At 39.0% G+C, this 17,369-nt stretch overlaps 1 protein-coding gene across 13 annotated transcripts in view; it reads left to right on the forward strand.

The window, feature by feature from the left end:
• Positions 1-17,369, forward strand: part of GULP1 (GULP PTB domain containing engulfment adaptor 1) — a 240,868-nt gene that overhangs the window by 138,562 nt on the left and 84,937 nt on the right. For all 13 annotated transcript variants that reach the window (XM_059393010.1, XM_059393021.1, XM_059393023.1 and 10 more), the window contains one exon: positions 11,353-11,424. In XM_059393010.1, coding sequence (XP_059248993.1) covers positions 11,397-11,424 — 28 coding nt within the window. In that variant the 5' untranslated portion in view covers positions 11,353-11,396. The remainder of the gene's footprint in view (positions 1-11,352; positions 11,425-17,369) is intronic.

The following is a 17,369-nucleotide window of genomic DNA, read 5'->3' on the forward strand; positions in this document are numbered from 1 at the left end:
TGCCTGGAAGTGTATATTTTCGTTCTGCCTTTACTGTTATTCATTTTAACATGCCCGGATCTGAAACTTTCAGTTTGACATTTTTCACAATTTGTTTTAATTCTGTGAAAATTCTCTAACACATTTTTTGAAGCTCTGCCCTGCTCTCTCCTTTGATTGTTTCCCTCTTTATGGTATTCCCAGGATCTAGATTTTGGCATTTTTATTTCTATCCTTTATCCTCTTGGTATTTCTTTGATGTATCTTTTTTTCTGTAGTCACCAGGAGATTCTCCCCCACTTGATCTTCAAACTCAGTGATTCATCTGTGAGTTACACCGATCTGTAATTTAGTCCCATTTATAGTGTTTTTTTACAGTTTTAGCCATTATAGTGTTGTGTCATTACGTATTGGTCTGTCACAGCTGCTAACTTCAACAATGCTCAGTGAGCCCCGGCATGCTGCCTTGGCCCCCTGCTCCATCCCAGGGAATCCCAAGGGGTCTGGACAAATCAAAAACCTAGCTCCTGGCTGGGTTTGCCAACCCTGTTGCTGAGCAAACGTGGATAAACTTGTCATTGGAGAAGCCAGTATCTCAAGAAGTAAGGGTTTGGAAAAAAGAAAGGGAGGAATTTATTTCAGAAGGCAGGACCCGGGGAGGCGGCTGGCTCAAGCCTTGACAACCGACCTCCCACCTGCAAAGAGGGATGCGGAGTGTTGTTCAGAGAGAGGCGGGTACACGAGGTGCACATGCGAGAGGCCATGCAAGGAGCGTGTGGTCACGGGTTGGGGGGCTGGTCTGTGGTCAGCCCCTGATCATAGGCGGGGAAGGGGATGCGTGGGGTGTGGTATTGACGTATTAATGTGAGGGACATCCCTTTGCTGTTGTGTCTTTTCTGGTTTGTTGGTTAGAATGTGCCGGTCTTGGCAAAACACGTTTGTCAGTGCCTCAAGAAAGTGCAAAAAGAAAGGAGCCCCGTGGGTTTTAGAGCACGAGTCAGGTGGTCTTCCGATTTCTGGTTGTGACTGTTGGGGTCTGTAGTTGAGTACAGGCATCGAGGATAATACTACTATTTTTCTTTGTATTCACCTGTTAATTAGTTCTTATTCTTTTCTCATTTACAAATATTTCTTCCTTTGTCCTTAGCTAAATACTATCTTCATTTCCTTCTATTCTTCCAGTTTATCGACTTTGGAAAGTTAACCTAGATAAAGAATAAAGAATATTGCCTATTCTTTATTGGAGTAAATGTTTTCCTCTTTTCTGGCAGAGTTACTGTGTTTACTTGACCTTAGTGGAACTTTTTTCTAAAAATATCCATGGCTTTATCAAATTGTTCATTAACTTCTATTGTTTCAACACATACTGTTTCAATAGATCTTTTCTGTCCAACAGAAGAGAAATATTTCATTCAGAAAATGATCATGGCCTTTTTCATTATTGGCTTGCTTATACTGTTTTCTTTGATAAAAAGTTATATTGCTTTTATGTGTACAATTTACTGTATTTGTGTGCAGTATGTGTAACAAGATGAGTATAGTTTTATTATTGGATTACTGAACAACTTTAGAAAGCTTCCTAATTCTGAAAATACCTTCACGTTAAGATATTTTATTTATTTATTTATCATCCACACATAATGTCTTACTTGCCTCAGGCTTAACACACTTCACAGCACTCACCATACCCCGTACCCTCCCCAATGTCCATAACTCAGCCACCCTGTCCCTACCCCTCCACCCCCCAGCAACCCTCAGTTTGTTTCCCGAGATTAAGAATCTCAAATTAAGATATGTTAATTGTTACAGATTGAACAGATTTGGGGAGCTGAGAAGTATGTTTCTATTCAATAAGATGCTGTTGTTTTAGAAAACTGAATTTGTTAACTTGCTTTGTAATTCAGCAGTTACTTCCTGTGAGAGGAGCTAGATGCTAGGGATGCAAGGGTGACAATTTTTAAAACCCAGATTCTTTCACTTTTCTAGGACATTCTTGTAATTCATTTTATGCTGAAATGAAAGCATTCATTACTGAAAGAGAATGAGAGGTCTAGCTCCATTTGAGTAGATATATTGAAAGGAAAAATTTTTCAAATTAGTTCAATTAGTTCAGTGAACTAGGTTGGGGTTCGTTGCCAGAAATCTTTCTAATCTGATCAAATGGAGCGTCAAATCAAAAGCAAATCTGGGCTTATGTAAGGAGACCTTGTGTGAACAGATCCCTGCAGGAAGAGGAGGGAGGGAGATTGTGGTAGGAGATCGCGCCAGCCCTGTGTCTGCAGGCGTCTCCAAGGCGAGGCAGAAAAGCACTTTTCTTTTGTCAGGAAGAGTGAACAAGCCTAGAGAGACTGCGATGTGGGCCGGTGGATGAGGTGGATGAGGGGGAGTCGGGAGATTAGGGGCAGCAGACCAGACCATGTTCTTGCCCGAGGTCAGCCTACTTTTAGGAAGGATTATGAAGGAAGGGTTGAGTCTGTTAAACTGAGGGTGGGTCAAAGTTAAAGATCCTGGAGGAAAGAGAAGTTTAGCTGAAGCTCTGGTCTGGTCACGTAGCAGGTATTTTGTCCACTTTGGTCAGTGGCATGCATCGCATGAATCCTTTAGCTATAGTCATTCACGAAGCCAAGAATGGGCATTTGGAGGGTCTTTGTCTGGCTCCGTCTTCAGTAAACATGGGGAGTGCCCTGAATCTTATCTAAATCATTTGGGGGAAGGGTGGTTCTTTGCGGTGAGCCATTTCCAAAACACAGAGGGGTGGGGGACTTCCTGAACCTTTGTTATTTTCTAGGATCACAGGGCTGGAGTAAAGTTCAACCTTGTCCGGCTGCTGGTGGAGATAGGTTCCTGGGGATAAGGTTTGTGGCGGCCGTCTGTGAGCAGGCTGGTGGAAACCCGCAGGAAGGACAGAGAACTGAAGAATACGGTGGTCCCCCTGAAGTTAAAAATAGGACATGTGTGGGACGCCTGGGGGGCTCAGTGGGTTAAGCGGCTGCCTTCGGCTCAGGTCATGATCCCAGCGTCCTGGGATCGAGTCCCACATCGGGCTCCTTGCTGGGCGGGGAGCCTGCTTCTCCTCTGCCTCTGCCTGTGCTCGCTCTCTCCCCTCTCTCTCTCTCTGATAAATAAATAAAATCTTAAAACAAAATAAAATAAATAGGACATGTGTGATTATAGGTTAGAAGGAGGATGTTATTTTTAGTTGTGGCCGAGCAGTACCGCGCGCGGACAGAGGTACTGCCGCGGGCTCTTACAGTAAGGAAAGCGGGATCTCCCCGTGTAAATATTTGGAAGCTCTGTTTTCAGGGATGAGCTTTCCTGTGCATCCGTTCTCTCCCAGGGAAACCACTGACCTTGTGAAATGCTCCGGACACCAAGTGCAAAGAAAGGTTTCTTTCAAGGGCTGCTTTAAAAGCTGGTAAAAGAAATCATCTCACTCTCTCTTTGGCTTTCTTAAAACTCTCTTTAAAACTTTATAAAAGGATGAAAATGGTAAGCCTATGCACATTTATTATTACTGTTTGTCAGAATTTAATGTAAACATAAAAACTGTGCTTACTGTAAAAATACTGATCTAGAAACAGCTGACATTAAAGCAAAAGGCTTCAATGAAAAAAATCCTTTCGGATTCTTAAAAAAATATTCTACTGAGGTAAATGTAAAGATCAAATTGCATTTATTCAACAATTCATACATTAGGCAGCGTCCCATGGAGCAGATAGGAGGGAGCTCTGAGGAGCTGCACAGAACAGAAGGATTTATAGGCAGCCACCCTATGGGACAGGACCAGGAGGCTATTAGCAAAAGAAAAGAAAGCATTGTTTCTGGCAGGGTCACCTTCCCTGAGGGGGAAGGGCATGGGGTCTTATCATGCAGATGACCTCACTAATGCTGACCAGGAAATTCCAGACTGATTGGTTTAAAATTCCACTCCTGGGAGAGGCTGAAATCACAATTAGTTTAGGCATTAAGTGTTGGTGGGGCTTAGCAAAAGTGACTCCATTTGGGGTCTGTCTCTTTTCAACAAAGTGAAATATTGTAATAGAAAGCAGAAGATTTTGAAGCTGAACTAAAAGTGTTTGTATTGTTGCTTTGTTTGTGGAGATCAACTGAATCTTAAAACAGTATGTGTTTTACAAATTCTACTCTTAAAAGTCCAGAAAGTTTTGAGCCTTAGGCTCTGATAGCATTCATTCTGCAGTCAAGCTGTTTTATTTTGGTCTTTCAAAGGAATTCGGGTAGTTTTGCCAAAGATAATGTTACTTCAGGAATTGGATCCCACAAGTTCCCTCTCACAGTTAGGATATGGATATCGAAGTGTTTGGAGAAATGACCAAAACAGCGGGTCTAAGAGGATAGAGTTTTTAAGTGCACAGTCAAAATAAGAAGGAAAGAAAGTCCATTGTTATGATAAAAAAAAAGTGGAGAGAAAACTGAGTAAGACTTCCGCAGTTTGCTTCAAAACCTGGTATTCAGAGGGAAACTAAACCCAGGAAAACTTTTGTCTACACAAAGGGGAGTCATGTTTCAGAAATAGAAATGTTTGTTTCAATATTGCAGAGTTTTAATTGTCTTAAAAAATATTTCTCCTGGCCTCATTTATTTACTGCGTGATTACTTCATTTCGGAGTGAGGTAGCTGAGCCCCAGTAAGGACAGAAGATAATGACGAAAGCCCAGCGAGAAGAATGGTTAATTGATCATTGAAGGACGTTTTAAGGAGCATTCTCAGAATCTAATTATTGAAGCAGAGGGCTAGAGGCCTGCGGAGCGCGGCTCAGACCCCGCAGGCCCTTCCCCGGGACGCCCATGCCCAGGCAGCCGGGGGCTTCGGCTGTTGGCAGTCCCAGCGCATCCCCTCCTTGGAGCTTTTGCTCCTTTGGTCCCAAGAGCAGCCGGGCCTCCCCGGTTCCGGAGGTGCTGAGTGGTGGCGCCACAACTGGGTGCAAAAGGTGTCTCTGCACGACATCGTCCCTGCACGGAGTCTTGTGGTGTCACAGTATCGCCATAGGTACTGCCCAGACTCTTATTACTGGACAGTACTTTGAGGCTCAGAGCTGTGGAAATGTGGAAAATCCTCTTAAAGGAGAAAGTTATTATTAGAATAAAGTGGTTCAAATCTGGTGGCTTTAGCCGACAGAAAACTTAGGCTTTATGTGTCTGTTTTTCTTGTTGATTCATTGTAGCCTTTACTTTGAATTCACTTTTGGCATTAGAGGAAGTTCAGATTTTATTTCCCCCCCCAGCCCTGTGTTCTGGACCTTGTAAATTAAGGTTTTCTTGCATAAAGCCGTTCTCAAGAGTTGGCCATTACCAGGTGCTCAGATGTTCCCTTTAGACCAAGGGTGTTGTGGAATAGCCTGGATGAGAGCCCCAGTGAGGGCCAGTGGGTGCTCCCCGAGGCTGTTAGCGGTGTGGCAGGGAGCCCAAGCCCTTAATCGACACGTACTGCACACACGTTCTGCCTTTCTGCCCAGAACCTTATTTCGTGTCTCACCTTTGACCTTTGCCCATTTAGGAGATGACTGTTCACCTCCACTCTGAAACTTTGACCTTGAACAAGACCGAGACAGTCGTTTGTGCTTCATCCTCTTAATTTTCCCTGGCATCTCTCTCTTTAGTCAGGCTGGTGCCCATTCTCCCCTCTCTCGAAGACGCTAAGGTCTTTGAAATCAGGTCCATGTCATACTTACTTTCCCTTCTCCACTTCTGTAATGTCACATAAAGTCGTTCCAAAATCTATCTATTAAAAGAATAAAGAATTTTTAATGAGTGTTGCGAGATATAGGTCAATACAGTAAATTAAGTAAAGAAAAATAACAATAAGCACTTATATCCCAAGTCAGGGAATTTTAGAAAACAATAATGTTGCTATTTCTTAGCAAATAGTAGATATATATCTTCTTTGTGCCCTTGGTGGCTCAGTTCGTTAAGCCACTGCTTTCGGCTCAGGTCATGATCGTGGAGTCCTGGGATCGAGCCCCACGTGGTGGGGGGTGGGCCCTGCTCAGCGGGGAGTCTGCTTCTCCCTGGACCCTCCCCCCACCTTGTGCACACGTGCGCTCTCGCTCTCTCTGTCTCGATTCTCTCTCAAATAAATAAATAAAATCTTTAGGAAAAAAAAAATATATCCTCTGTATCACATCATGTGGCTTCTCCTAGTAATGTAAATTGTGAATGTAAAATTCCCAAATTTGTCTACTGGTTAGTTTTCTTGGCTACACTTAGGTAGTATTTATTGCTCTTCAAAAGCAAAGTTTTTGCAAATTACAGTCATAAAATAAAGAAAAATGCCGTAAGGTGTCTTAAAATTTGAGATTTAAACAGAGAATCTTCACAATAGATACTAATTAGATCAAGAAGAGTAAAAAATGAGCTGAATTCTCTGAGTGGGATTTTGGAAGCTGCATGAGCTGTTGCAAGCAATGACCTTCCAAGAATTAGCCACAACAGAGATTCGGCAACCTGGAAGAGTGAAGGCGGGATCTAAAATTGCTTGACATTCTCTCATGATTACCTTCTTGAATTACATACTCAAAAAAAGCAGTAAAAGAGAGGTAAAAAATACATTTACAGGAAAAGCAACTATTGGTTTTTGTTTGTTTTTTAACTTTACCTCATTTCCCTTCCCAGAACTAAAATGAATGATTGGATTTCATTATTTTACATTATTTCTCTTTTTTTTAAAGATTTTATTTACTTATTTGACAGAGAGAGACACACAGTGAGAGAAGGAACACAAGCAGGGGGAGTGGGAGAGGGAGGAAGCTTCCTCAGCAGGGAGCCTGATGCGGGGCTCCATCCCAGGACCCTGGGATTATGACCTGAGCAGGCAGATGCTTAACAATTGAGCCACCAGGCGCCCCATTTTACATCATTTCTGATCTCGTGATGAACAACAGGATTTTAGTGACTTATGATTTATTTAATGTGAACTGTGTTTTAATCAGTTGTCTTGGTTCTTTAAAATTTTAACCTTGAAGGAATTCCAGGAATATTTGATTTTAAATATACTCATAAGGGTAAAATGAAATTCAGATCTAGCTGTTTTATAGGTTTTAATATTATGCCATAAATAGTTTCTTTAGTCATAACAATGCTATTTATTTATCAAATAAGAGCTTGAGCAGTAGGTTGAAAAGCAGGAAACTGCCATTCATTAACGTCTCTCTAACCTTCTGAGCTAGTTTATAAATATCAGTGAATTTACTTTGGTAGGGTATGCTGGATGTATTTAAAGAAACGATTGTTGGCTCCAACTTTTTTTCCCCTTATTTTAAATAAGTCTACAAAAGGTTAAAGTTACAGAGTAAATTAATAGCAAGTGACCCCACAATGTATTAGCAATGTATTACTGATTTTGAAATAAAACTTGAGATTAAAACAGTTTATCTAATGACATCTACATTTCTGGATGAGTTTTGATTGATTTATTTTTCCCCGTTATGGGTTATATTTTTTTACTTCTTTGCATGCCTGATTTTTTTTTTTTAATTGATGCCAAAAACCGTGCATTTCACCATGTTGGGTGTTGAGTATTTTTATATTCCTTAAAATATTCTGAACATAGCTTTAGAATTTAGTGAAGTTTATACTTTAAACCTTGTATGATTTTTATTCTGGGATGCTATTTTATGGAAAATTAGTAAAAGATGTTTATGTTATTCTCTCTCTATATATTATTTAGCGAGAATTTAGGAATAATTTTTTACTGATAAGGAAATAATGCGTCCACGTATAAGTAGCCATTGAGACAATGTTTATCAAAAGTTTATCCAAAAAGATTTTATATAATACTATAAATTGAAATTAAGTTTATACAGAACTTAACATTTCTTAAACTTAACATAAAGTGAGTTGATATATCTTATTACCTCAGATTTAAGTACATTAAAGCATGTTATGAATGCATTACACCTGCAAACAGTGTGTGGAATACTGACTTGCGTTTGCTCACTGTATTCTGCACATGGATATAGTGAGCAAAGCCAGTGTCTGCGTATGTTCTAGGGGGGAATTATGACTTGTTTCTCAAGGAAGAGTAGAGTGTCATTGGATCAATAGTAAGAGTAGAGTGTCGTTGCTAAAAACTAGTGTTTGGAAAGTGAAATTATGGCTTTTGTTTCTAGATAAGAACAGCTTGCCCAGTACCCATTGACATTTATATCTACGTGCTTTATGAGCAGGTAAAAATCCTTCTGGGATTCCAGAGTCATAGAATTGGAGCGTCATTTCCTATCCTTTATTTATTTGGCCTCCTGAACTTTATACAGTTATGTTAAGGTTTTTTTTTTTTTCTTTCTGTCTTTATGCCCCAAAGAGTTTATATTATATTGTTAATTTTTTTTTTGCCCTTTCTTTTTTTTTTAAATTTATTTATTTTTTTAATTAATTTTTTTTTTTTATAAACATGTATTTTTATCCCCAGGGGTACAGGTCTGTGAATCGCCAGGTTTACACACTACACAGCACTCACCAAAGCATATACCCTCCCCAATGTCCGTAACCCCATCCCCCTTCTCCCCACCCCCCTCCCCCCAGCAACCCTTAGTTTGTTTTGTGAGATTAAGAGTCACTTATGGTTTGTCTCCCTCCCAATCCCAATTTTAAAATACACACAATTTCATGAAATTTAAAATTATGTGGCATTAAACTCCATCTTTATATTTCACAATCTACTATTGTTGAAAATGTCTACCTGAGACATACTGAATTTGATCTGCTGATTAATAGGCTTCCTGGTAATTTTATTTTTCTGGAGAAATTAGACCTTACATTTGGATAATTATGTTTCTTTTGTGCTAGTTTGTTATCTTGACTTATTCATTTCAGGATATGATCAATCAATAACCATGTCTGTTGGGTTCTAGATGAAAAGTAACTTTTGGGACGAGACAAAATATATTTTGTCTGTATTGTATTCCCTTCATTCCTTACAGAGGGGTTGGCATTGGTAATTAAAAATGATTTCTGAATGAATATATTATTTATAATAAAGACAGTAATTTCAATCATTACATCTATATCTTTTACATTATAGAAAAGAAACCATATTATATCATTAGTATAAATGACATAATCATTTTGGTGTTTTAGTTTTTTAAACATATTCTCTGCCTTTCTTGTATTAATGGCATAATCATGAGAAGGTAAATGAAGTGTGAGGTTAATAGAAGAGTGATATTATTGTATCATTATCTAAGCCTGGTAATAATATTTTATAATTTTTTTGTATTTATTTTATTTATTTATTTGAGAGAGAGAGACAGAGAGCCCAAGTTCTAATTCTTAACTCTTTTAATTCTTCATTGGGAGCAGAAATGCCTGAACAGAAATACCAGTAATTAGACTGTAAAAATGATTTTATTATCAAGATTAATTTCTCTCCTTGTTTTACTGCTGTATAGATTTGTAAATACTATGCACTAAATGTTGGTATACCCCCAAAATTCACAAGTTGAAATCCTGAACCCCAGAGTGGTATTTGGAGATGGGGCCTTCGGAAGGTACTTGGGTTTAGATGAGGTCATTAGGGGACTATCCCGTGATGGGTAGTATCTTTATGAAAAGAGGAAACACAAGAGGGTTGTCCCTCTCGGTCATGTGAGGTCACAGCCAGAAGCTGTGTCCCACAAGCCATGAAGAGGGCCCTCACTAGAACCTCACTTAGCTGGCACCTGATCTCAAACCTCCAGCCTCCAACACTGCAAGTTAAAAATTTCTGTAGTTTATGTCATGCCATTACGGTATTTTATATGGCAGTCCAAGCTGATTGTGGGGTGCTGCTGTAACAAATATCCAAAAATGTGGATACGGCTTTGGGACTGGGTGATGGGTAGAAGCTGGAAGAGTGTTGAGGTGCTACTAGAAGAAGGTGATCACTGTGATACTGCTCCAGGCAATTCTGGTGAGAGTTCAGAAAGAAATGAGAAGAGCTCAAAAGCCTCCAGCTTCTTAAAGAATGCATAAATAATTGTAAGCAGAGTGTTGGTAGATGTGTGGATGGGAATCTGATGGATTTCCAGATAGAAACATAGATAAAATGTGTTACTGGACCTTGGAGGAAAGGTATTTCTTGTTATGAAGTGGGCAAAGAAGTTGGCTGAGTTGTGTTTGTGTTCTGGTATTTTTATGGAGGGTAGAACTTGCAATTAATGAAATTGGTATTTATCTGAGAACATTTTTTTTTAAAGATTTTATTTATTTATTTGTCCAAGAGAGGGCCTGCGTGATTGAGGGCACAAGCAGGGAGAGGACAGGCAGAGAGAGAAGCAGGCTCCCTGCTGAGCAAGGAGCCCGAGGTGGGGCTGGATCCCAGGACCCTAAGAGGAAGGCGGAAGCTTCACTGACGGAGCCACCCAGGCATCCCAGCAGAGAGAATTTCTAAGCAAGGTGTTGAAAGAGTGGCTTGGTGCCTTCTGACTGATTATACGAAAATGTGGAAGAAGAACAACTGAAAAAGGAATTATTTTAAAAAGAGAGAGAGAGAGAGAGATACAGGCACCTGGGTCTGCTTCTCTGCCCCTCCCCCTTGCTTGTCCTTTCCCGCAGTCCCAAAAATAAATAAATAAAGTCTTAAAAAGATAAAAAAGAGACAGTACTTGAGGATTTGGAAAATTCTCAGCCCGTTCACATAGCAGAGAATACTAGGGTTGTGGGCAAACAACCCTTGGCCAGTTTCAGCTGAAGGGAATGGAGATGGCATGAAATGAAGGCAGGTTTTTGGGCTTCGTAGATCCTGTAGGACTGCAACATAGTTATTTTGCTGTGAGCGTGCATTATTCTTCAAGATTAGGGATGAATGATCCCAAAGGCAAATTCAGAGCTCATCACGGCTGCCTCCTTGGTTTCATCCTGGGGTAGGACACCGTGATCTCGGTTTGAACAGCTCGGGCAGCAGCTGCCCAGAGCATTGTGGGGCACAGGGCTGCCCGGCAGAGCCTGGCTGGAGAGAGACACGACTGCCACTTGATAATCAAAACTTCTGTTTCTTTACTGCTGTTAATCATTGCTCAGAACTGTGCCACGTCTCTTAACTATTGGCTGAAAGTATTAGTCTTCTTTCTCCTAAAATTTGCAGATAAATGTAATTAATGATAGATGTACAACAAGAAAAAGACAAGAAGATTAATGAACTTCGGAGGAAATTTATTTGAGATACTGTTCTTATCTGTTCGGCCATCTGTAATATTGAGTACTCTAGTTTATTCTTACCCCGCGTCTTTTGGGGCATTTCAGAATATTCTTTATAAATATTTAAGACACATTTTAAAAGGCTTTGTGATGAAAATGCATCTGCATTTTATGCAATGCAATGTGCAAAAGAGGTTGGTCAACATATCTTTATTTAGGCTTTACTATTTTGTCATTTTTATAGGCTATAAAGTGTGATTGAACTGAACATCTGTTTGGCTGATCATCATGAACCGTGCTTTCAGCAGGAAGAAAGGTAAGTGGTGCCCATTTAAAGGGCCTGGGGGTCAACTCAATATCACTGTGAAAATCGGACAGAGATGCTAAGGACTCAGTTTTTCCTATTATCAAACCACATGGTTCAGGAATGATGTTAGACCAGAGCAACACGAATGTGCACACATTGCTGATTAAGCTTTGGTTATCACCCTAATGAGAGTGGAGTTGTTTAGTACATTTAATTCAGCATCCATTTATAACGGCATGTTGCCTGGCAATTTTATTCTGTGGTGCGAAACTGCAAAAAATAAAGTGATCTGAAACTAGTCCTCCTGGATTGTGTAGTCATACAAAACTCGACTTGTGGGCGTGTCTGAGGGTCCCATGATTTAAAATCACGTTTGTATGTGTGCATATGCTTCCCTGTTTACTGCATAATACGTGAGGGTTGATGATAAGTAGGCTGATAGCAACAAGGCCAAAATAACTTTAGGATTTTGATGTAAAATAAATATAAATGTAATATATCATAATTATCAGCATAGGAATGAAAGAAACAGCTAGTTAAATGTTATTTTTTTAAGGGGCAGTAAAACATGGCATCTGACAAATATTTCATGATATACTCATAGGAACGATTGAAATGTTTGATAGTTTTATGTAGCTCAGTGAAGTTAAAATAATGTTTCCTTGTCTGTCTTTTTTTGCTTTTTTTTGGAAATATTTTATTTATTTGAGAGAGAGTGAGCTGGGGGAGGTGTAGAGGCAGAGGAAAGAGCAGGCTCCCCAATGAGCAGGGAGCTGGATGTGGGACTCGATCCCAGGACCTCTGGATTATGACTGGAGCTGGAGCTGAAGGCAGATGCTTAACTGCCTGAACCACCCAGGTGCCCTGTTCTTATCTTTCTGTAAGAAGTTGTTCAGTGACGTACACAGGGATCTGTCCTGTTTAATACACTGTCACTGAAGTGGGAGAGGATAATTAAACAATGCCACTCAATTTTATAAGTGATCGTAAGCAAGAAGAGATAAACTGATATGGTGGAATTAACAGATAGGTGGGGGAGAAATGACCAGTTAGCTTATTTTCCGCACCATAAACTTAATAAGATACTGTAAATTGATGAACGTGGATCCAGAAAATCTAACACTTTCATTCTTATTTATAAACTTTCATTATTTGGAAGGCACACCTTAAGTGCCATGTGGGTAAAAAATGGCCGAAGAATTAAGTCTGAACTGTGTGGTTATCAAAGGTTCTAGTTAATTTTCTACTATATGAAATGAATAGCCCAGAACCACAAACTAGGTTGTTCTCTTCTAGTCCATGGAGGTCAGCAGGGTGTGTTCTCACTTTAAAGGATTGATCGACACATTGTAACACACCCGATGAGCGAGGCGGGTGGGGGAGGAGTGGGGGGCGGAGTGGGGGGGTGTTGATGTCAAGACTTTGAACCTGGAGCAGGAAGCTGGCTGAGAACCCGAGAACCTTTGGTGTGGTCTTTCAGTGTTTGGAGGATGTCATGTGGTCATGGGACTAAGTTTAATAAAAGTCAAATAGGTGTAAATTTCAAGGTCGTTGATTTAATGCAGGAAAAAATTCCAACAAAGTTGTGCAAACATAATGGAATTACTTGAAGCACAAACTTTTTTTGCTATGGAAGTGCGGAGTCCTCAGCGTTTGGCTGTGATACAGAGGAGTGATGTATTCAGAAGGGATTTAGGTAATGTGAGCTTTCTGGCGTTTTCCACCCTGAGAAACTAGGCATTTATTATTTTACTTATTTTTCTGAATAAGGGGAGGGCAAAAATAACATTTGTTGTCATTTGTAGTTTGATTCCGATTTAAAACACATTCTGAAAGTAATATAAAGTTCTTTTTAAATTTCTTCTACTGGTAGGAAAAGAATCTAGAAATAATCCTATGAGACATAGAAGTATTTTTAATGAAGTAATAAAACTCTTACATCACAACTCATCACTTTAATCATATATTTTATTTTTTATTTTTTTAAAGATAGTATTTATTTATTTATTTGAGAGAGAGAGCAAAGGAGCAGAGAGAGGGACAAGCAGACCCCACGCTAAACGCAGAGCCCAGCGCGGGGCTCAGTCTGGTGACCTTGAGATCGTGACCTGAGCTGATATCAACAGCCGGTTGCATAACTGACTAAGCCACCCAGGCGCCCCATTATCTTATTTTTAAAAAAACACTTCCAGACTCATTTTTTATTTGCTTACAGTTCCTTTTTCCCAAGGTTTTAAAGTTGAAACTCCCATTTTCTAATTTCTCGTTAGCTAAAGACGATGCGGGAGTATTTCATTGAGAAATCCCAAGTAACCGGCCACTGTGTGTCTGTGTGACTTGATGGCAGGGGGAGGCCAGCTGCGGGGAAGGCCGGAGTGATTTACAGAGGCAGGACATGGAAGCACTTGTTCTTTTCCTGCTTTGCTCCACTGTCTTTAAAAATTTCTTGTGATTCCCCACCCCCGAGTCTAATGATTAAATATCCTTATGAAGATTAGAGTATTAGAGGATTGATCAACATTTTACTCTGATTTCAAGTTAGAACTTGATCCTGGAAGTTCTACCCGCCAGTCAGTTACGGCTCTCGTTTAGTGAGGTCGGGAACGGGAGAACTCTCAGAGCCCCTGCTGCTGGCTTCAACCAGTACCACTATTCGATTGAATTTCAATTTGAAATAGAAAAATGGAATTTTGTGAGAGATGCCCATATAGTTTGGCAATTGGGAGCTGTAATTGTACCCCTAGAGAACATACAATTCAGTCGTGTTTCTGGTAGCTGCTATCAGCAAGTATTGTATATTCTACTCTAAACAGAGAAGATGGTCTTCAGTCAGTAGAAGCTTATCTTTTCTTTCAAAAGTGTCCAGCTCATGTGGTCATCACGTGCACGTTTACTAAACCATCCTGGACCTCAGAAGCTGAAGGCAAAGACATTGTTCTCTTAAACTCAAACATATCTATATAGTTTTCTTTTTAGCAACCCTTCTATTCGTATTTGGTCTGGTATTCTTTGATTTAATTAGCTAGTGACTTCACTGATCTTCTTTACAAATGCTCTAATGCTGTACAGAGTCTAAAAAAGACTGAGAGTATTAGAATTGCATTATTTGGACTATTTTGAAGAGATCTGTAAAAATTAGTCTAATTTCATAGTCATCAAGTAAATTTTAATGAATGTGTTTGTTCTGTAGCTCCTTTTCTTTTTTTGGATTACTTTTTAATTTTTTAATATAAATTCAATTAATTAACATATAGTCTATTATCAGTTTCAGAGGGAGAGTTCAGTGAGTCATCAGTCTTATAGAATACCCAGTGTATGGCTCCTTTTCTTATGTTAGCCTTCTCTTTTGAATTCTTAAAATCCTATATTCTATTCATTACATCAAAACTGAATAATTTAGTAAAAAAGCATAAAATTTGAACATGAGTAAATGTGATTAAATAATTCAACTAATTACACTGTAACTTACCAGTTGACCTATTCATGAGTAGATACAATCACAGTGCATAGCGCTTAAGATTCAATATTTAAATATTATTTCCCTTTTTATAACCCATTCATTATGCATCTATTCACCCAACATTTAGGTTTAAATTTGATATATTCAGAGAAGGTGCTTCCTGTGTGCTAAGCTCTGGTGATACAATAATAATGAAATTTCTGCATTATTCTTTTTTTTCTTTTTAAGATTTTATTTATTTATTTGACAGACAGAGATCACAAGTAGGCAGAGAGGCAGGCAGAGAGAGAGAGGAGGAAGCAGGCTCCCTGTTGAGCAGAGAGCCCGATGCGGGGCTCGATCCCAGGACCCTGAGATCATGACCTGAGCCAAAGGCAGAGGATTAACCCACTGAGCCCCTCCAGGCGCTGGGTCTGCATCATCCTTGATGAGCGCTTAATCTACATGCATCTGAACACTTGGATTGGTTACAGTCAGCGTGGTTTGACACTTGCCAAATATTTTGACATGTTGGCATTTCCCTTTATATGGCCATTTACTCTTGAGTTAGTCATTACAGTTCAATTTCAAGGAAGGGGACACGTTCCACATGTCTGTGTTCCTGTGTCTGTACCATGTCTGTATATCTGATGGCGTTCGTGGGCATAGGTCATGACCGGAGACCATCATCTATACTCACTCTTCAAAGTCAGCACATCTATAGGAGTTAATATAAAGAGTTTTATTCTGTCCGTTTTTTCTTTTGCCAGAGTATACACCAGGAGGACAGTAAGGATGTGTTTTAGAGATCTTTCGGGTTTTATAAGTGTATGGCCTGTGCTGGAGGTACGTCCTCCAGACTGTCAGTGAGCAATCACGTGGACACCGAGTTCTTGTCATTGTAGTGATTACAGCTTACCCACTGGTCATTTCATACTGGGATTAATCTGTCGTCAGTACCCGCTGGATAGAACTGCCTGCTCTCTAGGTCACCTTAATGCAAGACTGTCACTTGTCGTGTCATCAGCTTTCCAGAGTACTGGCTGCAGGAGAAAGCAGTTATCCCTCTTCCTCAGGGTTGGAGTGAACCGTGTACTCAGACTTAAACTTTATGTCCTTCTGAACAGCGCTGTGTATCTTGGAAAAGGAGACATGGGAAGAATTGAGTTAAGGGGTTAAAAATAGAAATTGGATTTTTTTTTTTTTTAGGTTTCCTAAAGGTAGGTCTTTGTTTTGATATTTTTATTGTTCTGGTGTATAGCATTGTGATTTATTTCTTTTAATATACAAGGGCAAGACTGTATCTTAAATCTAAGTACAGATTTTTCTTGAATTAATCATATCACTATTCAGGAGCAGTCATAAAGAAAAAACTGTAATTAAATTTAAAATCCTTATAGGAAGTAAAAAATTCACACATTAATGGCAACAGCAATATGTCAATATGGCTTTTTGAAGCTCAGAATGTGTCGCCTCTCAGAGTACAGCACACAAGTACAACCATCACATATTCACTTTAGTAGTCAGAAATAGCCCTAAAATTCACCATTAGCTTGGGATTTTTATCAGTCCCATATGTTCTGTTCTAGAAATTCGTATGAATATTGCATTGTACCCGATAAATGTGTTTAAAATAAATATAGTGTGTTATTTTCAAGTGGTATAAAATAATTGACCTTCCAGACATAGGACTTTTTCTTTTTGTCTTCCTATTCCCCCGGTCTGAGAACATATTAATGATATCAAACTGGTTTCTGTTAACATTTTCAAATGTTCTGAATTGAATGTTGAAAATACTTTGTTAGTAATCTGTTTCTGTTCAGTACTTACTTACTAGCTCCTTTTCATGGTAAAATATGTCTTTGATTGTATTCTGTTCATAGTATTGATTTTAAATTTTTAAATTCCATGAGGAGTAAAATATTCACAAAACTCTGCTAAAGGAGACAGTCGTTTTTAAAGATTTCAAAAGTTTACTACAGACAAATGCACTTTCCAAAAAATGGTCTAATTTTATTTGTTTAATGTTTTTTGCTTTTCCCCCCACTTACACAGTCCACAAAATGTTTTGGAAGATGTGTACACTATATAAATAAAATTCAAAGTTGAATGAAAAATATTTTTCTATTTCTAGCAATAATATACAGTTCAAATTATTTTCAGTATCTTCTATCCTTTTAGTCACATTTATTTTTAATATTCTCTTACACAAATCTAAGAAAATTATAAAGATTTAAGATTTATTGATTAGAGAATTTAAAAAACCCTATAAATCACAAGAGTATAAACGGAAAGAAGAAAGACGTCACGTAATCATGTAATCGGTACCGTTGTCTTCCACTGAGTTGTTATTTTTTAATATTCTTTAGAAACTTAGTATCACTTCATTATTTGAATACTTTTTAAAGGAAAAGCTAGTGACTTTTATATCAAGGAAAGAATCTTCTAAGCACTTTATAGCTACACTGTTCTCCTATCTGACTAGTTAGTCTTTCTCAGTTTAGTAAGAGAATCA

Source organism: Mustela nigripes, chromosome 3, assembly GCF_022355385.1.
Source record: "Mustela nigripes isolate SB6536 chromosome 3, MUSNIG.SB6536, whole genome shotgun sequence".
In the NCBI taxonomy this organism is placed as follows: Eukaryota; Metazoa; Chordata; class Mammalia; order Carnivora; family Mustelidae; genus Mustela; species Mustela nigripes.